The sequence below is a fragment of the Dendrobates tinctorius genome, unplaced genomic scaffold (assembly GCF_039654945.1).
Source record: "Dendrobates tinctorius isolate UK_male_01 unplaced genomic scaffold, ASM3965494v1 ptg000091l, whole genome shotgun sequence".
Lineage (NCBI taxonomy): Eukaryota > Metazoa > Chordata > Amphibia > Anura > Dendrobatidae > Dendrobates > Dendrobates tinctorius.
Window position 1 is genome coordinate 14,450,797 of NW_027361759.1, and position 26,403 is coordinate 14,477,199.

Sequence of the window (26,403 nt, forward strand, 5' to 3'; positions counted from 1 at the left end):
AGTTCCTTACTAGGAGTTGGGATTAGGGGAATTAGCAGAAAGTGAAGGATTATTGGGGTGAAAGTGAAAACAAACAGAAACATTGTTTACAGTGACTGTGTCCAGTTACCTTCAGTTCCCTTCTGGTTCAATTCTGGTTTTAATTCTTAAATTAATCTTCACACTTCTAGCACACACTTATAGCATTGCCATACTCTCATGTTACCCGTTCACGTCACAATACGATGCGCTTGCTGCTATCCTGTGAGGCGGTGGAGCCACACTTCTGGCTCACCTGTTGAATATCTTGGATCACCTGATTTGTAATGATTTTATAGTTTTGAATAGTATCCCAATAAAGAACACTACTGTATAGTTGAATGGTTCCTCGTGCGCCTCCCTTCTTTCTTATGTTCTCATTGCTCCTTTGGCGCTGACCTGTACGTGTACAGCGGTCCATGTATCATTCCATATCATATATCTATTTTTACACAGATCTTATTCATATTTCTGATCACAGGGAAGTCGATTAAGGGGTTAACTTGTGCTCTGACCCTGTAATAAAAGCATAAGACAGTTTCCATTCGTACACCCCACAGAGCTGAGCTATACTGCTGCACGTTCAGGCCCTCTATGGCCGGATATCACATTAGTAGGTCGCTGTATTACCCTACACCTCGCACGACTCCATATGTATTCCACTGCCAGCACTAAACATGGCGGCGCATCCCGAGTCACCTGACACAGGGAGAGTCGCACTGCATGACGTCATCGCGCCGGTTGCCTAGAGAAGAAGGTAACGACAGCTGAAGCGCTGGGAGAGAGAAGCGGAGCGTACGGTGTCATTACCGGCTGTCACCGAGCTCGGTGGGTCCCACTGATGCCCTTAGTGTATGTTATTCGGTGGCCGGGGAAGGGCAGTGCTTATCGGGGTTTCTCACTTGGCTCTTCTTCTGAAGCTGCTATTCCTTGCACTGTGTCCCCGATGTCAGAGGGGCTTGTAGCGAGATAGATTCCCGGTGTGAACAGTCCCTACCGTAGTACAGACACATTTAAAGGGGACGTGTCGGTGTGCCATCCTCCGTGTGTGCCGGGCATCTCCCCGATCAGTCACTTTGCTGGAACCTTCTCCACTTGTATTCTTCCTCCATCAGCCATATCAGATCTCGTTTCTTGCTGGACAACGTAGTTCTGAGTGACACCATCCATTTTAGCATCTAATGTCCTAGAGAATTGCATGTGTGTCACATGTTTAAAAGGGGTTAAGGGTTACACGGCGACAGTGGTTGTGTGTCGCGATGATGGATGGCAGTATGACCATATTGTGACATGTGATGCCATGTGACCGCAGCGCAGCTATTGCCAACACTCGGCCTCTGAGATTTAGCTGTAAAGCGCGGCCCATTTGCAGGCAAACACTGAGAGTCTTTGCGACGTCTGTGACCCGGCTATCATATACAATCCTGACCTTCATGTTCCTGTGTAACCCCAAATGAAACATCAGTGTTGGTCTCACATGTGACCCAGCTATGATTTTACAGCCAAACACAGCTCTAATATCGGCTTGTGCCAGCGAGTCCCAGACCACTGTGTCATACAGAAGATCAGACCTGAAACAATTCAGACCCCAAATCAGACTCGTTCCTGCCCCCTGTCATCCCCTCTTCAGGTCCAGACCTGCAGAATATCATGTTTACATATCAGTACATTCTGCGGGAACAGATATGCCACCTAACATGGCCTCCCATGGTTTTTATGTGCCTCACCGGTACTTGCCACAACACTGTGACAATTGGCCATTAAGCCTGTGCGGTTTGTTCTGTTCTCAGCCGCTTAGCAGTAACCACAATACTGGCAGAACATCTCATTGTACCTTTCACAAACACCTCACCCCACTGCAGGATTGCAGAAGTGGTCACCATTTTATCCTCTTCCCTGTCTGGTTGGTCTGCTGGACGCAGTGTGCGGGGACAAATACATGGGTATCCAGGCTTCAGGAGCCACAGTGTGGTGAAGGGTTAGATTGTGTCTCCACTGGAAGCTCCAGGCTGGGCTGATGGGAACACGTAAACCCATTCGGCCTCATTACTGTGAATAGTGCCAGGCTCCTATGGCGGCCATGACTAGAATCAGCTGGCAATAAGATGGAGGGCGGTTCAGGTGACCATGGGCCACTGGGAGCCTCATCCACCGAGTGACCTCCCACCAATGCCTACCAAGAGATATTCTATCACTCCGTGTGACACGAGCGATTGTCATACCACAGTGCCAGTAAAGGAACCTCGCTCACACCCGCTAGATGAGGAGAGGATCTAAAATAATGCACTGGTGACCCTATGTAATGTGCTCTTGTAGCGGGTGCTGAGAGCAGATCTCCGGGACACCACACAGTTTCCTCATCGCTAGACATGGCCGACACAAAGGAGCACCTGTGCCAGCAATTTACATAACTATATGGGAACTAACATTTTTTTATGTATTTTTATCTTCAAGGCATCAACCAGGGACTCGCGCTTTATACCGTTATTTCAAGTAAAACGTCTGTGGAGTTCTCATTGAAATGACTGAAGATGGAAGGAGAATGGAGGAAGAGGAGCGCGGCCCTGGAGCCGCCTTTCAGGTTTTCATCCTCATGGAGGATTTACTGGAGAAATTGAAGCTGCTTGATTATGAAGAGGATTTACTAAGGAAGCACAATATGAGGCCAATATCCCGGTAAGTGCGGAGTAGACATATTAGCCAGCCTTCACTTTAATGTTTGAGTTTCGCTTTCTTGTACCAAAGTTCACCTCTCAACCAAAAGAAGTTTGGTCATTGGTCACTCTTTCACGATAATTGACAAATATTTATGTCATATGTTGTGTCCCTGATTATGATGCGGGCTCCGACGCTGAGCCTGCACACAACATATGATTTAATCAGCTGTCATGTGCCTTTCACTTACGCGGAAGGATTGGAGCACCACTCGCAGCTGTTTAACCAGTTAAATCCCGCTTTCAGTCTCTCTGATTTGACACACTCCGGCCGGAAGCACGTCATTCCGGCCGACCATTGACGCCAGGGTGCTGATGTATTGTCATGACAGCTGTGGGTCTGCAGAAGCCCCCCGTGCCTGTCATTACGATACACCTGTGAATCACGGCTTGTGGCTAGCGTTCATGGGAGATCGTGATTTTCTTGGTGCATAGATGTGCTGATGCACTGCTATGTGTAGGACAGGTGATCGGACAATCACAGCTTCAAGTCTCCTAAGGGGAAAAAATTCAGTAAAAAGTGGAAAAAAGGTTTTGAAAAAAATAAAAAAGCTCAGTTCAAATCGCCCCACTGAAAATTCAACGATTTAAAAAAAATCATATCACATAGTATAGTGTGGTTTGTTTGTGATTTTTTTTTTTTTTTTTTTTTACTACAATGGAGGCCTCTGATTGATGAATATAACGGTTTTATGAAAGTCGGCACATCTTTGGGCTGACTGTGCATCAGAATGTTAAATCTATACCAGAAAACGTCAATATCAATTACACCACGACACATTAACTGTTCATACATAATTTACAAAGACACCCATATCATTATTGATAAAAGCATGTAAAAACCCACAAGAGAATCAACTCTTTCACAATAATAGTGTGATCTTTAACATCCGTGGGTGGATTGAAACTCAGCCCCGCTGTCAAGCTCCAACATTAGGATTTAACACGCTCCGGCTGGTACCAGGTCATTCCGGCTGCACATTGGGGTCTCTGTCATGTGATTGCAGGGTGCTGATGGATTGTCACAACAGAAGGTGGTCTGCAAAAGCCCCCGTGCCTATCATTACAAATCTCGTGATCGGCATTCATAGTAGATTTTCTCTATACAGTTGTGGCCAAAAGTATTGACACCCCTGCAATTCTGTCAGATAATACTCAGTTTCTTCCTGAAAATGATTGCAAACACAAATTCTTTGGTATTATTATCTTCATTTAATTTGTCTTAAATGAAAAAACACAAAAAGAATTGTCCTAAAGCCAAATTGGATATAATTCCACACCAAACATAAAAAAGAGGGTGGACAAAAGTATTGGCACTGTTCGAAAAATCATGTGATGCTTCTCTAATTTGTGTAATTAACAGCACCTGTAACTTAGGCCTGTTTCACACTTCCGTTTTTTCAAATCCGTCAAAATCCGTTGGTTTCCGTAAAAAAACGGATCCGCCATTTTTTTGCAGGATCCGTTTTTTTTGTCCCATAGACTTCCATTAGTGGTTACCGCGGATCCGTCAAAAAAACGGATCCGTTTTGTTAAAAACGGATCCGTTTGCATCAGTTTCCGTGAAAAAAACGGAAACGGATCCGTTTGGCGGACACAAAAACGGAAGTGTGAAACAGGCCTTACCTGTGGCACCTAACAGGTGTTGGCAATAACTAAATCACACTTGCAGCCAGTTGACATGGATTAAAGTTGACTCAACCTCTGTCCTGTGTCCTTGTGTGTACCACACTGAGCATGGAGAAAAGAAAGAAGACCAAAGAACTGTCTGAGGACTTGAAAAACCAAATTGTGAGGAAGCATGAGCAATCTCAAGGCTACAAGTCCATCTCTAAAGACCAGAATGTTCCTGTGTCTACCGTGCGCAGTGTCATCAAGAAGTTTAAAGCCCATGGCACTGTGGCTAACCTCCCTAGATGTGGACGGAAAAGAAAAATTGACAAGAGATTTCAACGCAAGATTGTGCGGATGTTGGATAAAGAACCTCGACTAACATCCAAACAAGTTCAAGCTGCCCTGCAGTCCGAGGGTACAACAGTGTCAACCCGAACTATCCGTCGGCGTCTCAATGAAAAGGGACTGTATGGTAGGAGACCCAGGAAGACCCCACTTGTTACCCCGAGACATAAAAAAGCCAGGTTGGAGTTTGCCAAAACTTACCTGAAAAAGCTTAAAACGTTTTGGAAGAATGTTCTCTGGTCAGATGAGACAAAAGTAGAGCTTTTTGGGCATAGAGTTTACAGGAGAAAAAAAGAGGCATTCAAAGAAAAGAACACGGTCCCTACAGTCAAACATGGCAGAGGTTCCCTGATGTTTTGGGGTTGCTTTGCTGCCTCTGGCACTGGACTGCTTGACCGTGTGCATGGCATTATGAAGTCTGAAGACTACCAACAAATTTTGCAGCATAATGTAGGGCCCAGTGTGAGAAAGCTGGGTCTCCCTCAGAGGTCATGGGTCTTCCAGCAGGACAATGACCCAAAACACACTTCAAAAAGCACTAGAAATTGGTTTGAGAGAAAGCACTGGAGACTTCTAAGGTGGCCAGCAATGAGTCCAGACCTGAATCCCATAGAGCACTGTGGAGAGATCTAAAAATGGCAGTTTGGAGAAGGCACCCTTCAAATATCAGGGACCTGGAGCAGTTTGCCAAAGAAGAATGGTCTAAAATTCCAGCAGAGCATTGTAAGAAACTCATTGATGGTTACCGGAAGCGGTTGGTCGCAGTTATTTTGGCTAAAGGTTGTGCAACCAAGTATTAGGCTGAGGGTGCTAATACTTTTGTCTGGCCCATTTTTGGAGTTTTGTGTGAAATGATCAATGTTTTGCTTTTTGCTTCATTCTCTTTTGTGTTTTTTCATTTAAGACAAATTAAATGAAGATAATACCAAAGAATTTGTGTTTGCAATCATTTTCAGAAAGAAACTGAGTATTATCTGACAGAATTGCAGGGGTGTCAATACTTTTGGCCACAACTGTACATAGCTGTTCTGACACACTGCTATGTTTATCGCAGGTGATGGGATGATCACAGCGTCAAGTCTAAGGGGGGACAGTTAAATTGAGTGAACAGTGAAAAAATAAGTTTTTAAAAATAAGAAACACACAAAAGTTCAAATCGCCCTCCTTTTACCCTAATGAAGATAAAACAGTTATAAAAAAATTTCACATATTTGGTATCACTGCATTCAGAAATATCCGATCTATCAGAATCTAAAATAAATTAATCAGATTGGTGAACTGGGGAACAAAAAAATAAAGAAGCGCCATAATCAATAGCTGTGTCTACAATCATAGATGTAGTTTTATACCGTAATTGTTAGTCAAAGTCTGGATAAACAACCTGCATGGTAGGAGGGAAAAAGAGAGAGGAGACCAAGGGAGACCCATTTGTTTCGCCACTGTGTGGCTTCTTCAGGCGCAGAGAAGGCTACTCGAACCATGAGCTGGTTATATTATAGTAAAGCTGTGGTGAGACAGTAGGGACTTGTATAAGTTTGCTAAGCCCACCCACTTTTTAAAATGATACCAGAACTGTCGTGAAAGTATACAAAGTTGCGCCCCCCTGCCATATTGTATTGTCAGCTATGGCCTGTGCGTGGCTGCAGCATTATGTGTTTTCTAACGTTCTCTTCATAGGTTATATTTCGCAATGCCAACCAACCCCGGAGAACAGTTCTACATGTTTAGCGCTCTCGCCGCTTGGCTTATAAATAAAGCTGGACGCTATTTTGAACAACCCCAAGAATATGATGATCCAAATGCTGTCATTTCCAAAATTCTTACAGAGCTGCGTTCATTTGTAAGTTTCATGGTACTTTCTTATGTGGATTTATTGGGTGTAAATCACATTCAGAAGTCGTGATGGTGTATTTTGTTTTAGGGTGGCACCGCGGATTTTCCTCCCTCTAAGCTGAAGGCAGGCTATGGAGAACAAGTCTGCTATGTCCTTGACTTCTTAGCAGAAAGCGCCTTAAAGCATATAGACTTTACATGGAAGAAGTAAGTTTGTCTTAGTGGGTTTTTTTTTTTCAGGAAACCTCTGTCCCCCAGCTGCAATTTAAAAAAAAAAAAAAAAAAAAAAAACCTTATTAAGCTTTACTCACTCTCTCCTGGTCCAGTTTTGTCTACCCCCACCTCCATCTGTTGCTCCCAGTGCAGCGCTGACATCACATCAACAGCGCTGCAGCCAATAACTGAGCTCAGCCCAAGTTGCCGCCATGAGCCGCTGCTCTCACTCCCTGACCTCAGCACTGCAGACACTAAGACGCTGGGAGACTTGTCATCGGGCCCAGGAAGGGTGAGTAAAATACAGATTTAACAAAAATAATCTGCAGCTGGTACGGAGGTGAGGTGGTCAGAGGTTTTCCAAAACATGAAAACGAACCGTTATGTTAGGGCTACATAGTAGAGCCACTACATGTCATGGTGTGACTCTGAGTTAGTAGAAGTTTCTCATATAGTGTCACTATCCCCTTTTATAATAAAGAGTGACATTGCTAGAAGAGAAGGGCATCAACAGCTGTATTGTGACATTCCATACAAGGCAATTCCACGTTGTCACACTTTTTGGTACAGCTCCTGTGGTCAGAATAACAAGTGTCTGGGCGTCGCTTTAAAAATTGGACTTAAAACGCATTAACGTAGGACAGCCCTGGAGACCTTCATTAAAGGGATTTTACCACAAACAAAGATAATTTTAATCAACAGATCTTAATAATTAATTAATAATTATAAGTTCCGCAATTGGATGTGTTTAAATATTTTTTCCTGTGCCGAGATAATCTTATAAATGTGCCACTGCTGTGTACTGTGTCTTACCGTACAGGAACATGGTCTGATCATACCACAGCTCCTGGGCAGGGGAGGAAGCAAAAGAGAGTATACGAATAGCACATCCATAAGATTATCTCAGCGAAGGAACGTTTTTTTTAAAATGCATCCAATTGTGGAAATTATTATTATTCCAAGATCTATTTATTACAATCAACAATAAAATTAACTTTGTAAGCTCCACCGTGTCACAGAGGGGATAAAAATGAGAACCCTAATTTTATTTTCACCCTATACGTGTTGTGATCACTATTGATTATGACATTGAAGTCATTTTACAGCCAGAATGTGTGTTTTCTCCAAGCTTGAATGTTGTCAATATCACAGTCTCCTTCCCATCAGTGTTTGTGCGGTGCCAGCTACTATGCCCTCGTGGACACCTTCAGCTCTTCATGTTAGGGCATTTTTGCCAGGGTCCTAAATGGCAGTGAACGGGTTAAGGGAAATCACAACAAATGTATAAACCAACAATCTGAAAATATTTTACTCTTGGATCATTTCAGACCAACCTACCCGTCAGACGAACTGGAAGAAGAAGTTGTAGCAGAAGACGATGCAGAGTTAACATTAAATAAGGTTGAAGATGAAATTGTGGTCAGTTCTGTCCTCTTAGTGCTGTTCACACTTTTGCTTGGCATGCCAGGGGAATGGCAATAAATTAGTATTTTCTTATTGTTTTTTTTTAGGAAGAAGACTCGGACAATGATGAGGAGCAGTTCATAGATTTAAATGTCCTCAAGGCACAAACTAGCAAAGTGGTTAGTGCCATTATTTTATATTATCAGAAGTATGTCATCAATGGTTAGCTGCCCATACGCTTACTAATGTCTTGCTCTTAGCTCATCGGTGGGGAGGAACCTTTAAAGCACCGCTCCAGTCTTTGTTTTTGATTCTTTTGTAAGGCCGTTTTGCTGAATGTAGTTAAATACTCACCGGTCGGCTTCTTAATCTGTTTTCAGCCCTACTCCAGTCGCTCGCTCACCTAGAAACGGCCTTTGTAACACACCGGGTCACTGTGTGTTCCAGAAGTCATTTTTCTCAATGGGATTCGATGGGACTCAGAACAAGGCTACAAAGTGTCATTCTGAATTCCCATAGACTTGCATTTAGAAGGTTTAAAAAAATGACCTCTGCTTCGCACATCAACCTCTGTATGATCTCCCCGGTCACCACTGAGATCACTTGGTGCCAGAGTCGGGCTGAAAACGAGTGAAGACTGATCTTGGTCGCCATACGTGATCCCTAACAAAGGGATAAACAAACAGCTGTAAGAGTTTGGTCACATTGTAATTATACCTAAAACATATTTTAACAAATCAGTGTTTTATTTACCTGTAAAATTGGAAAGTATAGGAAGTGAACTTATTGCTTTTTATGAACAAAACTGACTATTCTGGTTTTAATACTTTTTTAATGTAAAGTCTTTGACCCAGTAAGGGCCCATTGGTATTCCTGATATGTCTGTTTTAGTGAATAATTGTATTTCATATATTAACCTCTTTACAACCTTTGATGTATAGGTGCATCATCGGTTGAGTCCCTGCCTTTGATGCGGGCTCCAATGCCGAGTCCGCATCTTTCCCTGCACTTGATGCCTGATTTAATCAGCCATCAAGCACCTCTAACAGCCACAGGTGGATCTTTGAGCCACCCGTGGCTGTTTGCCAGCTAAATGGCCCTGTCAATCAATGACAGCAGCATTTAACACGCACTGGCTGGAAACACGTCACAAGTCCCGTCCTACAGCTCCCATCACGTGATCGCGAGTCACCGATAGGTTGGCATGACAGCCGGGGGTCTGCAGAAGACTCCCGTGGCTGTCATTATGAATCTGCTATGAGCACTGCCTCGTGGCCGGCATTCATAGGAGATCATGATTGTTTTGCTACACATAGCAGTCCTGGGGCAGTGCTATGTATAGCACAGGCAATCGGATGGTCTCCAAAGTTACCACTTAACTAAAAAAGAGCCTATACATGTTTGATAGCCGCATACTTGTAATGACCTGGAGAATCATATTGTCAGGTCAGTTTCAGCATTTAGTGAACATGGTGAATAAAATACCCAAAAAACCATTGTGAAATTGCCCTTTTTTTTGCACTTGGAATTTTTTTTCCCCATTTTCCAGTACACTATATGGTAAAACTAAAGATGTCATTCAAAAGTACAAGTTCTCGTATGGCTACATTGACGGAAAAATAAAAAAGTTATGGCTCCGGAAACGGAAAATTGTGAGGTCATGAAGGAGTTAAACTGTCGACATTCACTGTCCCAATTTCCCAATGCATAAATTAATAAATATACATATATTTGGTATTGCCACTTTTGCAAAATTCTGATTAATGAAAATCTCAAATTAATTAACCTATTCAGTAAGTGCTGGACCGCAATAAAAAGCGATTCAGATATTGTGTTCATAGCAAACTGGTACCAATAAAACTATTCCTGGGTAATCTTCGATTTTACCAGCCATATTACACACATTGCTAATTTCTATAGCCGACGTACAATGTCACCGCACAGTATGATTTCTCTGCACTCTAGAGTAATTACATCGGGTCTTTCTCAGATCGCCGGTGAATCCTCTAAGCCGGGAGAGATTTTGGAATCCAATACTGACGCAGCAGAGTGGTACCTGGAAGTGGAGCGGGTCCTTCCGCAGCTAAAGGTCACAGTCAGAACTGACAATAAGGTGAGCTGTTGGAGATGGACACCGGTCTGTTAATCATCCGTACGTAAATTGCTGGAAGGGCTGAAATATTTTAGTTTTTTAATTTTAGGACTGGAGAGCTCATGTGGATCAAATTCATCAACACAAAGATGGCATGGAAACATCCTTAAGTGAGACTAAGGTGAGATTGGCTTGGCAGAGAATCTTTAGGGAAAACTAATAGGAAGGCAGCATGGCTCAAAGCTGGGATCAGAGGCTGCGGAGTTTTCAGAGAGGGGCTGTCGGAAATGAAACAATCCTTTCATATACAGTGGGCCTACGTAGTCTGCAGAAGGTTTGTTTTTTAACTTTAAAATACATTTATTTTTATTATGCTGTATGAAGATCGCTAGGTTAAATAGACGAGAGCCATTCCAATCCCTGGCACATGGGTCCCAAGGTCCTTTTTGCTTTTCACCAGTGTTAACTTATTGATCCTTCATAACTTTGTGTACCATGGACACTTTTATCAGTATGGGTATTATACACGTAATGAAGCTGGATAATGTGGCCTCAGATATTCAGAAGGGTTTCCTAAACTACCTGGTGTTAGCGTGTGGCCGTCCAGGGGGAGACAGAAGTCACAAACGCGTGGTATCTGATTCATTGAGCATGAAGAGATTCTATAAAACAACCTTTAATCTGTACTTAAAAAGCAGGGCTAGCCCGAGCTGAAACAAACACAACAAAGACAAAATATTACATTTCTGGATGTTCACTTGCTAATCAGAGAGTGGACATGCATGAACCAAGAGAAATAAATGTTTTAGATCTGACCAAGACCAGGCATGAAGTAATCATCCTTCCTGGATCCTCGTGGGAGCTTGTGTCAGATGGGGAGGCTATCTACCCCGTCATGCTCCATTCATATGCTCCCGCCCCTGTAAAGCTAAATAGAACCCCACAGAAAAATGACATGTAATTCCCTCCCAACATGTTTCTTCCCTAGTTGTAAGGGGTCATCAGCGGAGTGTACAAATGGGGAACAAAATTGAAAATGAGAGGGTACCATATTGCATTAAGGTGCCTGGATGGATTTAAATTTCTAGAGGGCACATAGTAATTAAGATTATGCATTTGTGGAGGAGTCCTCTCGTGTGAGGTACCCCTCATATGATGTGCATCACCTGCCTGGATAATGGAAAGGAGCCCTTTATGAAGGGCTCGCTGGATTACAATGTGCCACATTCATAAAAAGGCTCACACTAGTTAAAACATTTGTTTGGTGCACTTACTTTGCGGTGTGCTCCTTGACAGAAAAGTCTCTCCAGTCAGAGACTGAAGTAGCAATTCTTGCCCAAAAAACACCACCATTTTTGCTAAATTTGAGGGGCGAGCCATTTTGGCAGCGCTGTTTCAAAGTGAAATGAAAATGCCAAAAGTTACAAAATTCTTATGCAAAAATTTTAAAATCTGTCAAAGCATTTTACGCCACAAAAGAGACAAGATTGAGTATGCTGACAAAATGTTGCAGATGTAACAATTATCTTCACATGTGTATATTAATCTCTCGTTCAAGGATTTGTGTTTTCTAGCATTGAGTCTCAGATTACTATAAAATGTGTGTATTTGCCTCCCCAAATGTACCATTGATCTGTATGTGACTCCTATAATGCTTTTCCTCATATGGAAGTTGATTGTATATGATGTCAGGTTGGTATTATATCCCCTGCAGACTTTTCCAGTACAAACCAAAGAGGACAAGCAGTGCAAAAAAGTCCAAGTAGTCAAATGGTAAAATGACCAAAACTTTATTAATGAACCAAGCAAAATAGACAATGTAGCTAAAAAGTGACATGTAGACAAGCAGCAGCGTGATGTTGTACAGAGCCCAAAAATAAACTCAAATGAGTATAGACCTATCCCAAAGTATATAAATAGATAAAATTACATACACAAGATTATAACATGATTAGGTGAACAGCTTTTATGAAAAATATGGGGAAAGTCCCAAGCTGGCCAGTAAAGAGTGAAAGTATATATCATATCCCCTGAGGAAGGAACTTCTATCCGAAACGCGCGTTGGGGTCAGCGGCATGGGTGTACGGTGCCCCCTCCCTATCCTGGTATGTGGTTTATCCAGTTTATTATGTTCATTTGGTTGTGATATGATGTATGCTATCACTCTTTACTGGCCATCTTGGGACTTTCCCCATATTTTTCATAAAAGCTGTTCACCTAATCATGTTATAACCTTGTGTATGTAATTTTAACTATTTATATACATTGGGATAGGTCTATACTCATTTGAGTTTATTTTTGGGCTCTGTACAACATCACGCTGCTGCTTGTCTACATGTCACTTTTTAGCTACATTGTCTATTTTGCTTAGTTCATTAATAAAGTTTTGGTAATTTTACCATTTGACTACTTGGACTTTTTGCACTGCTTGTCCTCTTTGGTTTGTACCTTTATTTCAGTGTGTCCTACACTGTCCTTGCTATGAGCTGATGTGTTCACCTTTTGAATTCTTTTAAATATGGTGTTATGGCTTCCCAGCTTTTTGTGTTGTCATCTGTATTTACTAGACTTTTCCAGTGTAGTAAAACCAATTACTAATGAAGTCAATGCAAGAAAGCGGACGGCACTGCTGTTACCGTGCTAAGGTCCGTGGCTGGCAGCAGGCGGAGAGCTCACATCCAGGACTCCCGGGTGCTTGACCTCGTAGCAAGACGAATGTAGTTTCCAAGAGAAAAAGGTCGCACTCTGCGGGATAATGATGAATGTTTATTGACACTGAATTACATGTCACGTCGGAGATGTGAAGGAGATTGTGTCAAATGGCTGACTACGGCCGTTTCACGTGGAAGCGCTCGAGTAGCGTGAAACGGCCGTAGTCAACCATTTGACACACTCTCCTTCACATCTCCGACGTGACATGTAATTCAGTGTCAATAAACATTCATCATTATCCCGCAGAGTGCGACCTTTTTCTCTTGGAAACTAAAACCAATTACTAGTTCCTGCTTACATTGTATTTCCAGGGACATCTGGACAAGCTTCATAGTGAGGTGAGCAAGACGTTGGAGAAGGTGGGCAGTCGTGAGAAGTATATCAATAGCCAGCTAGATCCCTTGATCCAAGAATATCGAGCTGCACAAGCTCAACTGAGTGAGGTAATACTAATATGTTACTAAATGATTTATTAATTCTTCAGTGCCCAGGCCTGAGCAGGCCTTAGAGAGCCTTTCACCAGTTTGAGCATGTTAAACTGGCCATATCATGGAATAGTGGCTGTAGAGTTGAATAAAATATATACAGTACAGACCAAAAGTTTGGACACACCTTCTCATTCAAAGAGTTTTCTTTATTTTCATGACTATGAAAATTGTAGATTCACTCTGAAGGCATCAAAACTATGAATTAACACATGTGGAATTATATAATTAAAGGGAATCTGTCACCTACCCTTTGGCGGGCGATGAAAACGAGGTCGGTCCGGTCCGATGAGCGGTGTTCCCGATGTGTGCCGCCTCCCCATCCTTGCCCGCCGTCCGCAGGTTATTGCTGAATTGGAGTAGGTGTATGACATTTTTTGCGCGTGCGCTAAGCATTCATAGCTAGCGCACGCGCAGTATGCTTTGCCCAACTGCGGGCAAAGCCGAAAAGCCGGACTGCGCATGCGCCGGTTAACTAAGCCCCGGAAGTATTTTGCTGTGTTCTTAACAGTTGTTGTAGAGATGTGTCTGCTGCTAGAACTCTGTGTGGCATTGACCTGGTCTCTAATCTGAGCTGCTGTTAACCTGCGATTTCTGAGGCTGGTGACTCGGATGAACTTAAAGTAATGATGGCCACTCGTTTTTCTTTACTTAGAATTTGTATTATGGCAAGAAAAAAGCAGCTAACAGTCTATTCAGTAGGACTATCAGCTGTGTATCCACTAGACTTCTGCACAATACAACTGATGGTCCCAACCCCATTTATAAGGAAAGAAATCCCACTTATTAAACCTGACAGGGCACACCTGTGAAGTGAAAACCATTTCCGATGACTACCTTTTGAAGCTCATCAAGAGAATGCCAAGAGTGTGCAAAGCAGTAATCAAAGCAAAAGGTGGCTACTTTGAAGAACCTAGAATATAACACATATTTTAAGTTGTCGCACACTTTTTTGTTAATTATATAATTCCACATGTGTTAATTCATAGTTTTGATGCCTTCAGAGTGAATCTACAATTTTCATAGTCATGAAAATAAAGAAAACTCTTTGAATGAGAAGGTGTGTCCAAACTTTTGGTCTGTACTGTATTTCCTTTTTAATTTTTCCTCTCTGTTTCAGAAATATTAACTTGTAAAGTTTAGGTTATAATTTGTAATTATCTCAACGGAAACCAGTGTGGAAGGAAAAGCAGTACAGCAGAGCTTAGTCTCATTGCAAACACATCTAGTAGCTCTTCTCACCGTGCTGTCTGCTCTGCTGTACAGCCTCCTCCCCCCATACTGACTGCCATGAGATGAAAGCTGAAAAATTGTTAGTAATCACACTCAGCTCAGCTCCTGACACTTGTAATCACGCACAGCTCAGCAGTGTGACCGGTGAAGATGGCATACTGTCAGTTATTACATGTCTCACGCTGAGAAACCAGTTTTATTGCAGTGGCATGTTCTTTTATCCCCAGTATGATACTGCCTGCTTATGATTTATCACCCACATACAGCTGAAGTACACATCTCCAGTGACTAATGTCTGGTAACGCCCAGTTGGGCTGATTTTAAATTGTAACCTAAACTTTACAAGCTAATTTCTCCGCAACAGATAGGAGAAATTAAAAAATGAGAACATTTTAGTTTTTGTCAGCTCTGCAGATACTATGTGGGCATACTGATGTTGGCAGTTACATGTTCAAATTGCTAAAGCATTCTCTTAATAACATTTTGCTTGTTATTTTGTCTCCTCAAATTTCAGCACCCATAACTATTAAAAAAAATATATATTTTTTCATTTTTTGCACTGTCATGATTGTGTTGGAGCTTGCTTTATGTAGGAGAAATTGTTTTCTAAGGGTTGTTAGCCGAGGACACAACCCACTCTTGCTATAGATCAGGAGCAGGCGGAGGCCATTAACTTACAATGGTACGGGATTAAATTCTATGACCAAGCGTCATAAATTTAAAGGGTTATCTCTTTACCCCTTTTCCTTCAATAAGTTATCCTACATCCAGAGGGGAGATGCACTTCGCCATCTTTATTCTTCCATCCTCACAGCCTAACAAAGAATCATAGAATGTTAGAATTGGAAGGGGCCTCCAGGGTCATCTGGTCCAATTCCCTGCTCAATGTAGGATTCACTAAACCATCTCAGACAGATGTCTGTCCAGCCTCTGTTTGAAGACTTCCATTGAAGTAGAACTTGCTTCTCGTGTTTCCATGTGCAAATGAGAATACGGATGAACCTCCTACAATATGACATCCCTTCAGATATTTGCAGACAGCTATTAAGTTTCCTCTTAGCCTTCTTTTTTTCAAGCTGAACATTCTCAGATCCTTTAACCGCTCCTCGTAGGATATACTTTGCAGTCTGCTCACCATCCTAGTGGCGCTTCTCTGAACTTACTCCAGTTTTTCAATGTCTTTTTTTAAAATGTAGAGCCCAGAATTGGACCCAGTATTCCAGATGAGGCCTGACCAAGGAGGAGGAAAGGGGGAGAATTACTTCACGTGATCTAGACTCTGTGCTTCTCTTAATACATCCTAGAACTGTGTTTTGCCTTTTTTGCTGCTGTATCACACTGCTGACTCAAGTGCAGTCTGTGATCTATTAAAATACTTAAGTCTTTTTCACACGTGCTGTTGCTTAGTTCTATTTCTCCAATTCTGTAGATGTAATTTTCGTTTTTCTTGCTCAGATGTAGAATCTTGCATTTCTCCCTGTTAAATACCATTCTTTTAGTTGCTGCCCATTGTTCAAGCTTCTCTAGATCCCTCTGAATCCTTTCTTTTTCTTCTCTAGTGTTAGCTATCCCTCCTAGACATCATTCTGCCCAATGCTTAATGCAAGAGTTCTACTCAAGTCAGTGGAAGAGTTAAATATCGCTACATGGTCTCATAGTATTCAGATACTTTTGAATAGATGTACTGGAACTAGGGGTTACCAGTACACATGTGCAAAATGGCCGTCGTCACTCCTTCATTACATGAAAAGCTGGATTGCATTTAATGTCTTCACTTCTTTTTACCTTCATAGTTAAAAGAGCAACACCAGCAAGTAACTGAAAAGGTAACAGAGAAGACAAGAATCCTGTCTGAGGTAAGCACTTCATATTGTGGCGGATATATATAATATACAGTATATATATTTTATATTTTATATCTCATTGTACAGTTAAGTAAAAACAACTTCTAGAAAGTGTCTGTATGTGGTCAGTTCATTTATGTCATGCTGAGCTGTGATCACTTGGCCGTACAGGCTCAAATCCTGAGGCTGCATTGATTCTGATGGCATTTATTTTAATTGTCATCAAATACAGGGCTGTCAGTTATATACCGTATTTTTCAGACTATAAGGCACACTTTTTTTACTCCCAAAATGTGGAGGAAAATGGGGGTGTGTCTTGTAGTCCAGATGTACCAGCTCTGTGATAGGGAGGTGGGGGAGCGGTTTTTCGTTGGAGCAGTGGGTCACAGAGGCAGTAGCCGTGGGCTAACTCCTGTGCCCACTGCTAAAGAGAAATGAATATTCTCTACATTTCATAACCATGGGCATGGAAGGCAATGAATATTCATTTCTTTTTGGCATCCTGGTATGATTGACCCCCATACCGTTCCTGGTGTGATTGGTCCCATCCTTTTTCTGGTATGATTAGCCCCAACCCGTTCCTGGTATGCATGGCGCCATCAGAAAAGATTTTAAAACAAACAAACCATTACACTTACCTTCCTCGCAGAGCACAGCTGCCGGAATACTCACCAGGACTGTTCTTCAGTAGTGCGCAGTGTCAGCCACTGGCTTTTTGCTGCTTCCGGCGGTCACATGTGCCAATACTTGAGAGAAATTAATATTCATCTTGTGCTGATTCAGGATAGCTCCTCTTTGGTTATTGTTTCCAGCCTTTAGCAGGAACATTTTCTTTAATTCTAAACGCAGGAGTGCCTGCCTTACTCAGCTAGTCTTTTTTTAGTTTGCAATGAGGACACTGCAGGTCACACTCATATAGGCTTCTTCAGACAGTAACCAAGAGAAACACAGTATAACAAACGTAAAAAAAATACTCTGTTGTAAAAAAATATATATATATAACAGTAAACAGCAAGTGCTAGTAAAAAGATGATAACAAAACAGTGCTAGTAAAAAGATAACAAAACTTGTTCGCAGTGTGCATGGCCCATGTGTTTGTATTCTATTGGTTTCTTGCTTTTGCAAGTTTTTGGGAGGTCTCCACCCCTCTCTTGTCGGCCATGCACATATAAAGACATCTTTAACAGCGTGTCCACATCGGACATTACCTGCCTGAATCCTGCTCATATAGGTACTGTTCACATGGTCGGGTTTTAAATACATTGGTTAGGACTGCTCTGATATGGGTATACCTTGACGTTTGGTAGAGCAGCTTAGTTTACATTTTTTGCAAAAAATGTATCAACTAAATTTTGTTATCATCTTTTTACTAGCACTTGCTGTTTACTGTTATATATATATATATATATATATATATATTTTACAACAGAGTATATTTTTACATTTGTTATACTGTGTTTCTCTGGGTTTCAGTCATTTGGTAGTGTGAACAGTGTCCTACTGACTTGTTCGCAGTGTACATGGTAGAGTTGAGCGACTTTGGTCGGATCGGGTTTCATGAAACAAAATTTGTTTCAGATGAAACTGGTCCGACTAGGGCAAAAAAAAGTCGGAGTTTCGTCCGAAACCTGACCCCAATGCAAGTCAATGGGGAATAAAAGTCGGCATTGAGTGGATGAATGTCATCCGCTCAATGCCGACTTATATTTCTCATTGACTTGCATTGGGGTCGGGTTTCGGACGAAACTCCGACTTTTTTGCCCTAGTCGGACCTGTTTCATCTGGAACAAATTTTGTTTCATGAAACCCGATCCGACCAGTGTCGCTCAACACTAGTGCATGGCCCATGTGTTTGTATTCTTCAGACAGTAGGAGTCACTTGTACGTATCTTAGACCATTGAATAGATACAGCAGTATTGACACTCTTCTGGCCTTAGAGTCAGGTGATCTCTTGACAGTCTGACATTCTTGCCAGTGGGCTGCATTTTTTTTCAGGGAGCCCCCAGATTTTCTGCACTTGAGGATTCTTTGTCCCTGGGTAGAGCGCTACTTTAGACCCATTGAATGGCTATTAAAGTCTCCTGTTTAGGTGTTTAGTTCAATGGTTTGGTTCGTACCTTATGATCTCTCTGTCCCTACGGTGGCCTCTATGTTATCCTAGCTTTTTTCACTTAGAGTCCTTGATGGCTGGATTAGAGATTAATAGCAGTGCTTCCATCTTTTCATCTAAGGGATCGATGGTCAAGTAGTCTTTTTGGAAGCTTAACTTTTGTTCTCCTGCCTGGACCACGAAGTTGTTTGGATATTTTGCATCACGGATAGGCTTTTTGGGAGACCATCTCCTCCACTAGCTTTTCTGCCGGTAGTTGTCGGGTCAGGGCAGACTTCAAGTCTCTTCTAGATTCCTGGGGAATCTTGGTCTTTCTTGGTCTTTCACTATCAGGACAGGATTTTTCTTTCCCAACTTGGTCTGAGATTTTAGAATGCCTGCTTAGCTCAGGGTTTTTCATATTAAATCCAGAATTGATGTTATTCATTGCAAATGCCCTTGGGCTCCACATATAGCATCAAGATAGATCTCTTGCAACAGTCTCCTTTTCCACCTGATTTCTTGGTCACTTAATTTACTGGATGGACTATTGGTTCATCAGGTTGAAAGGCTTTGGGCCTTTCTGCCCTCGTCTGAGGATTAGGTATCATTAGCCTTAGATGTCGCTTTTCTATCATTTAGAAAGGCTCTTTTTCCCATTCCCCATGACAGCACCATGGAGAGAGCGGACCTGCCCTATCCTTGAGGGAGACCCTACGGTTCCCTGGTGCTACCGATGAAGAGTGAAGATTACCTGGGCTGAGGTCCCAGCAGAGTGGGGTCCCGGGCAGGTGTAGCATCCGATGATCTGGGACGTCTTCCCAGGAGCACGGCCGAACCAAATTCATTATGTCCCTGGGAGCTGGCGGAAGTGGACTGATGTCAGTTCCGGGGGCACGGTGTTGTATGGTGCGGTGCTTCCCCGATACCCAGCTGAGCTTCTGACATCACATCCGGTGGTGCAGTGCATTGATTGGAGTCGGCATAGCAATGCATTCCGGGGGGCACGGCCTGGTATGGCATGTTGCGTTCCCGCAATGGAGCTGGGTGTTTTCTAGGTGAACAGCCTGAAATGGCATGGTGCATCCTCGGCAACAAAACTGCAGCATCAACAGATCCAGGGATAGGATCCAATCCCTACTTCTGGCTCGATCTGGGGATGGACCCGGGAGGGGTACAGGATAAAATCTCCTACCTCTGAACCATCATGTGGGAGATATTCCAAATGGAGGACGTCAACCAGCCTGGGGAACCTTTTGAAGCAGCCCCTCTGACCTCAGTAGTCCTGCGTCAGGTGGGGTGAGTCAGGGTTGAATCCCTGGAGAAAAGCCTTTCTAAATGCCTGTATTTTTCTTTTATCTGTGTGTTTCATAGAACAGGCGTAGGAAAGCGCAATCTTAAACCAAGCACAAGGAATGTGTTTTATGCAGGAATAGATTAGTGGCCACCTTCACTAAAAGACTATGTAAGGAGTGCATTGAGAAAACCATGACAGAAGAATCCCTTTCCCTCGTAGCTAGTATGAGAGACATGATTAGGGACCTGCCAGAAGATATGAGTACATTAATGAAGGCTGTCAGAGCACCCATGAAAGTACAGAAAATTAGGGAAAATTAGAGAATAAAGAGCCATCTGATGTTCAGGGGGTTGAGGTCAGAAAACATAGATGCTTTCCTCTACATGAGAACATAGCCTCACTGATTAAGAAGGAGTGGAAAAAACCTGACAGGAAGACTTTCATCCTAAAGTAGATTAAATGGAAATTCCCAGGGGATTCGGAAATATGGGATAAAGTCCCCAAGGTTGATGTGGCAGTGTGTAAGGTGTCCTGCAATTTGGCAGTTCCATTCGACAATGCAGGACTGCTTAAGGACCGCATAATAGGAAAGCAGAGAGCTTTCAGAAAAGAGCCTGGGAATCCGGGGCCGCAACATTTAAACCAAATATAGCAGCTACATGTACGGCAAGATCCCTAAGCGTGTAGTTTGGCCAGCCGTTAGAACAAATTAGAAATAAAGGCCAAAGGGATCAATTACGTGCTAGTTTACCAAACATAGATTTTCTGGCAGATTTCTTGGTGAATGCTGTCTGACTAACAGCGCCGGCCTGTGGCTTTTCAGCTAGATGGGCCCTCTGGCTAAAAAATTGGACTGGGGACTTCAATTCTAAGTCCAGACTCTGCGGTGTTCCCTTTGAAGGGGAATAGCTCTTTGTATTATCACTGGACGAGATCCTGGATAAAGCCAAAACCTCCAAGAGAGGGTTTCCTCAGACAAGTGCCCAAACATTTAAGAGACGCTTTCATGTGAGGAATCCAGAAATAAGAGAGAAACCTCACAAGGGGATTGTTTTTTTTATCTGGGTTCCCCAAAAAATCGGGGATACGATAATGCTAAGTTCCAGGTAGGTGGAAGGCTGAGTCAGTTTCTTCCTGCTTGGGAAAGGATCTCCCTAAGCCCTTGGATACTGGGCACCATACGGGAGGGGCTAAAGCTAGAATTCCTCTCTAACCCCCCAGAAAGATATGTGAAGGCTACAAGAAAGATTTTTCAGACAGTACAATTTTAAACATGTTTTAAAAACACTTCTCTTTAGACAGGTCTATCACCTCTCTTCACTAATCTAACTCTTTCCTATTCCTTTGTAATCTCTCTGTATTGTTTGTACATGTCCCCAATTAAATGTGAAGTGCTGCGGAGTATGTTAGTGCTATAGAAATAAAATTATTCAACTAATTAAGAGATATAATAATTATTATTATTATTATTATTATAAATAAAAATAATATAATTGTAATGTAACATGATAACTGTAGTTCTGTGTTTCTTTTAAGCTAAATGAAGAGTTAGAAAAAGTAAAGCAAGAAATTGAAGAAAAAGGCAGCAGCATTACTGACGGTGGTAAGTGTGCGGGAGGATGATTGATACGTCCACTTCAGATTTTTTTTTTAATGACACTGCAAATATAGTTGAGGAGAGTGACTAATTCATTGGGAAAGATTTTTCCTCCTTCGTCTCATTGGGGGACACAGGTACTGTGGGTGTATGCTACCACCACCTGGAGGCTGACACTAAGTAAACAACACAAGGTTAGCTCCTCCTCCGCTGTATACAACCTCGCCCTGATTGCGGGCGGAAACCAGTTTTATGCTTAGTGTCCTTTGGAGGCACACATGTCTGGTTTTCTCCAGACTTCTTTTTTTTTTTTTTCCTATGAAGATTAGACAGGGGCGACGGACCTTATTGAAAGGGTCCGATCTCCCCAAACCATCAACGGGCAAGCTCGTGTGAGTATTGTCTCCATGTATCCTTTCCTGCACCGTGGGACATATCTGGGCCATTTTCCCCAGACATTTTTTTTTCACTCTTTTGCTATGAAGATAAGACAGGGGCAACGGATCCTATTGAAAGGGTCCGATTTCCCCAAACCATCAACGGGCGAGCACGTGCGAGTATCCCTTCACGTATCCTTTCCCGCGACGTGGGACATGAGGCCGGACTTAGCCCTGACCACCCCTAGGTATGGAAGCCATGGGCTGTACAGAGGCACAAGACAATCCGAGCGGCCCCCACTGCTCCACCAACGCTAGACGGCGGTGCTGCAAGATGGCGGACGGTCCCTCTACTCAGCCCTAGAAGGAGGACGGAGCTAGGGTGCCTGCACCGTCCTGGATATTCACCCCCCTTCCCTCTACCTGATCGGAGAAGTCAGCGTCTAGAGGGCATGGAAGGGAGGGCCCTGCGGCAGCGTCCAGAGGGCTGGAGCCCTTAGCTTCATGCGTCAGCTCAGCAGGACTGAAGGTTAGGCCCCCTCCTCTTCCCCCCTGGCGGCGTGACGGACGCCGTGTCCGACGCCGACTCCGGCCTTGGTATGCTGCGGCCTGCCCGCCCGCCGCCACCCCTTGGCAGGGGGACCCTAAAAATCCAGCCCGCGGCTTCGACCGGTGGTAGGCCGCGGCCGGAAGTCCTGCCCTCCTTGCGCGACGTCATTTCCGGCGGCCCGCCCTCCAGAGCCTGGGCGGGCGCCTGATAAATTGAGCCCCCGGCTTCGCGTCAGGGTAGGCCGCAACCGGGAAAGGACGGTCGGCCCGCCCACAGCAGGAGGGAGCACATCAGTGAGGGGAAACAGCACGTGTGGGGGACACAGGACCGGGTAAATGCGGTCCCAACGGCCGGAGGCCGCGCTACAAACAATCGAGGGGTGCACTCCCCCCCCCATCCCCTAGCAGAGCAGTATTGAGACTGGCGGATACAATATGGCTGGGAAGGGGAAGAAGCACACGTTCCTATACGCTGCATGTATCTCCTGTCGGTCCTCCTTTCCGCGGGCGCAGAGCAATAAATTTTGCGAAGCCTGCGACTCTGAAAGCGCTCAGGAGCACTCCCCTGCGACCGAGCCCAGTGATCCAAATCCTCCGGAATGGGCCCTATCACTATCGCAGTCTATGGCAGCGCTTATGAAGGTGATCAAATCTCTTCACGCTCTAGATAGGGGCAAGGATAGTGGCTCGCTTATCTGGGAGGGGTCCTCCACCTCACAAGAGCCTCCGGCCTGCAGGGGCTGCTCTAACTCCATGCAGACGCAAAGGAAACGAACCCACACAGCGTCTCCTGGCCCATCCGGGGCCTCGGCATTCGTGAGTTCGGCATCACGCTCTCCTTCACCAGTAGTCGGGAGTGGGCAGAGTTCAGATTATGACTCAAATGAGCCGCTAGACCTAGATACCCCGGGGTGTCGAGAAACAGTTGACAGCATCATCGAAGCGGTTAATCAGACTCTGGGGTTTGAGGATGACGTCACCTTGGCCTCAGGCCATAAGGTATCCTTTAAATGGGCTAGGCGACCGCATAGAGTGTTTGGCACTCACCCAGAGTTTGAGGACGTAGTGCAGCGTCACAGGGAACGGCCGGATAGGCGTTTCTCGGGCCAGAAGACGATAGAGGCAAGATATCCGTTTGCCTCGGAGCTTTGTAAGAAATGGGCGGAATCCCCAGTGGTGGGTCCACCAGTGTCACACTTGGCTCGAAAACCTTGTTATCTGTACCTAGTGGTTCTTCTATTAAGGACCCCACTGATCGGCTCATAGAGAGTTTGGCTCGCTCAGTTTTTGAAGCATCAGGATCAGTACTCTCTCCCTCGTTGGCGGCGACGTGGGTAGCCAAGGCCATGATGTCATGGTCAGAGTCATTGAACAAAGTCTTGCAGGATAAAGACCTGCCTACGGAGGTATCAGAGATCGTGAGTCAGATCGCTGTGGCTGGTGACTACTTAATCAACGCTTACTTGGATGCGGCCAATTGTGCGGCACTTGCGGCCGCGAATGCGGTAGCCATTAGGAGAGCTCTATGGTTAAGGACATGGTGGGCCGATTCAATTTCCAAAAAGTCCTTGACTTCCCTGCCTTATCAGGGTGGCCGCCTGTTCAGGGAAAAGTTAGACCAACTCATCTCCGATCCTACAGGGGGAAAAAGCAGCTTCCTCCTGCAACAAAAGGTCAAACAGCCGTTTCGTCAGGCACGGTTTTGAGCCTTTCGCAACCCCAGGAGGATGGCAGCGGCCAGTTCTGCCGCTCCAAGTCGCTCCAACCAGGATAGGAAGCGACAGGTCTCATATAGAGCCAACCCATTGGGGAGAATACGTGCTCGCCAGCCAGCCCAGGTCGAGGGGAATCAGGTCCCAGAGATCCTCAGCTAAATGACTCGGGCGACATCAGCAGAGTAGGTGGCCGCCTGCTCTGGTTTCGCCATGTCTGGGTCGCGGTAGCACGTGACTCATGGGTGGCGGAACTGGTGTCCTCAGGGTACAAGATAGAGTTTATCAAATATCCCCCAAAACGATTTTTTCTGTCCCGATTTCCCAAAGTGGAGCACCGGGCAAGGGCGTTGCTAGGGGCCATCAATTCACTCCAGCATAACGGAGTCATTGTTCCCGTACCAGAGCACGAGAAGGCTCAGGGTTTTAATTCCGGTTTTGGACCTGAAGCTCCTGAACAAGTTCATCAGAATCAAACATTTCCGAATGGAATCTCCCTGTTCAGTTATATCGGCCATGGGGCAAGGAGAATACTTGGCCTCTATCGACATCCAGGATGCCTACCTGCACGTCCCCATTTTTCCTCCGCATCAGAGGTTTCTACGTTTCGCCATCAATGGCCAACATTTCCAGTTTGCAGCACTGCCCTTCGGGCTAGCCACCGCCCCCAGAGGGTTCACAAAGGTAATGGCAGTCGTTATGGCCGTCTTACACTCTCGGGGCATAGTCGTCTTGCCATACTTAGACGACCTCTTGGTGAAGGGCACCTCGTTTCGGGCATGCGAGGACAATGTCAGCATTACGCTGGATACCCTCTCCCGCTTAGGGTGGTTGGTCAACAGGAAAAAATCATCCCTTGTCCCAGCCCAGAGGATTTCCTTTTTAGGGATGATCTTCGACACCTCCCGAGGGTTGGTAATTCTCCCTCAAGACAAAGCCCTAGCGCTCCGGCAAGGAGTCCAGAAGCTTCTACAGCCAGTCCCACACACCATTCGGTTTGGGATGAGGGTACTAGGGATGATGGTGGCAGCAATGAAAGCGATTCCGTTTGCCCAATTTCATCTTCTCCCCCTACAGCACGCCCTCTTGTCATCTTGGGACAAGAACCCGTTCACGCTCGATCATCAGTGCCGGCTATCCTCTCAGGTCAGATAGTCATTAGAGTGGTGGACGATCAGGTCCCTTCTTTAGGGAAAACCCTTTCCCCCAGATCAATGGCTAGTGGTCACAACCGACACCTGCCGCCTCGGCTGGGGAGCAGTTTTTCGCCACCACACGGCCCAGGGGCAATGGTCGCATCAGGAAGCACACCTTCCGATCAACTTGTTGGAAATATGAGCTGTCCGGATGGCGCTGCAACATTTTCAGCACCTTCTAGCAGGACGTCCCGTCCAGATTCAATCGGACAACGCCACGGCGGTGGCTTACGTAAGTCATCAAGGGGGCACTCGCAGCAGGGCAACTATGCGCGAGGTGGGACACATGCTTCACTGGGCCGGGAGGAACCATTCGGTAATATCGGCGGTCCACATCCCGGGCCTGGAAAATTGGGCGGCGGACTTCCTCAGCCGGCAGGGGGTCGCGTCTGGGGAATGGTCTCTACACCCTGAGGTCTTCCAGCAGATTTGCCAATGGTGGGGAACACCAGATGTGGATCTGATGGCTTCCAGGGTGAACGGCAAGGTCCCCATGTTCGTCGCTCGGTCTCGGGACCCACGAGCGATCGCTGTGGATGCATTGGTTCTGCCATGGAACCAGTTTCGCCTCCCATACTTATTCCCCCCGCTGCCACTACTTCCGAGGGTCATCAAGAAGATCAAAACAGAAGGGGTTCCAGCGATTCTGTTGGCCCCAGACTGGCCCCGTCGGGCTTGGTACGCAGATCTAGTGCAGCTGCTCACGTTCCATGGCGACTGCCAGAACGCCCAGATCTACTGTCCCAGTGCCCGATCTTCCTTACCCGAACTCAGGGTCCCTGTGTTTGACGACATGGCCGTTGAATTCTGACCCAGGCGGGGTTTGGGCGTGAGGTGGTCGCTACATTGGTTAGCGCTTGGAAGCCTACCTCGGCGAGAATTTACCATCACACCTGGAAGGTCTTCTTTGCTTGGTGTCGAGAGTGTGGTTTTTCTCCACTGACATTCTCTATCCCTAACATCTTGGGGTTTCTCCAGTCAGGCCTAGACTCAGGATTGGCCCCGAGCTGCCTTAGGAGACAGATATCGGCGTTGTCCATCCTTTTCCAGCGAAAGATTGCTGCTAATATGCAGGTGA

General features: G+C 44.8%; 1 protein-coding gene across 3 annotated transcripts in view; it reads left to right on the top strand.

Moving 5' to 3' along the window:
* The first annotated feature begins 688 nt into the window (after positions 1-688).
* IFT57 (intraflagellar transport 57) overlaps positions 689-26,403 on the top strand; it is a 30,706-nt gene continuing 4,991 nt past the window's right edge. For 2 of the 3 annotated variants that reach the window (XR_012234229.1, XM_073586253.1), the window contains exons 1-11: positions 690-846; positions 2,473-2,694; positions 6,369-6,531; positions 6,613-6,731; positions 8,066-8,156; positions 8,249-8,320; positions 10,132-10,254; positions 10,343-10,414; positions 13,257-13,388; positions 16,457-16,519; positions 21,431-21,497. Coding sequence is in view for 2 of the 3 variants with exons in the window: in XM_073586253.1 (XP_073442354.1) it covers positions 2,540-2,694; positions 6,369-6,531; positions 6,613-6,731; positions 8,066-8,156; positions 8,249-8,320; positions 10,132-10,254; positions 10,343-10,414; positions 13,257-13,388; positions 16,457-16,519; positions 21,431-21,497 (1,057 nt within the window). In the remaining variant the exon portion in view is untranslated. Of the gene's footprint in view, positions 847-2,472; positions 2,695-6,368; positions 6,532-6,612; positions 6,732-8,065; positions 8,157-8,248; positions 8,321-10,131; positions 10,255-10,342; positions 10,415-13,256; positions 13,389-16,456; positions 16,520-21,430; positions 21,498-26,403 lie in introns of all 3 variants that reach the window. The other variant, XM_073586254.1, reaches the window with a different exon arrangement.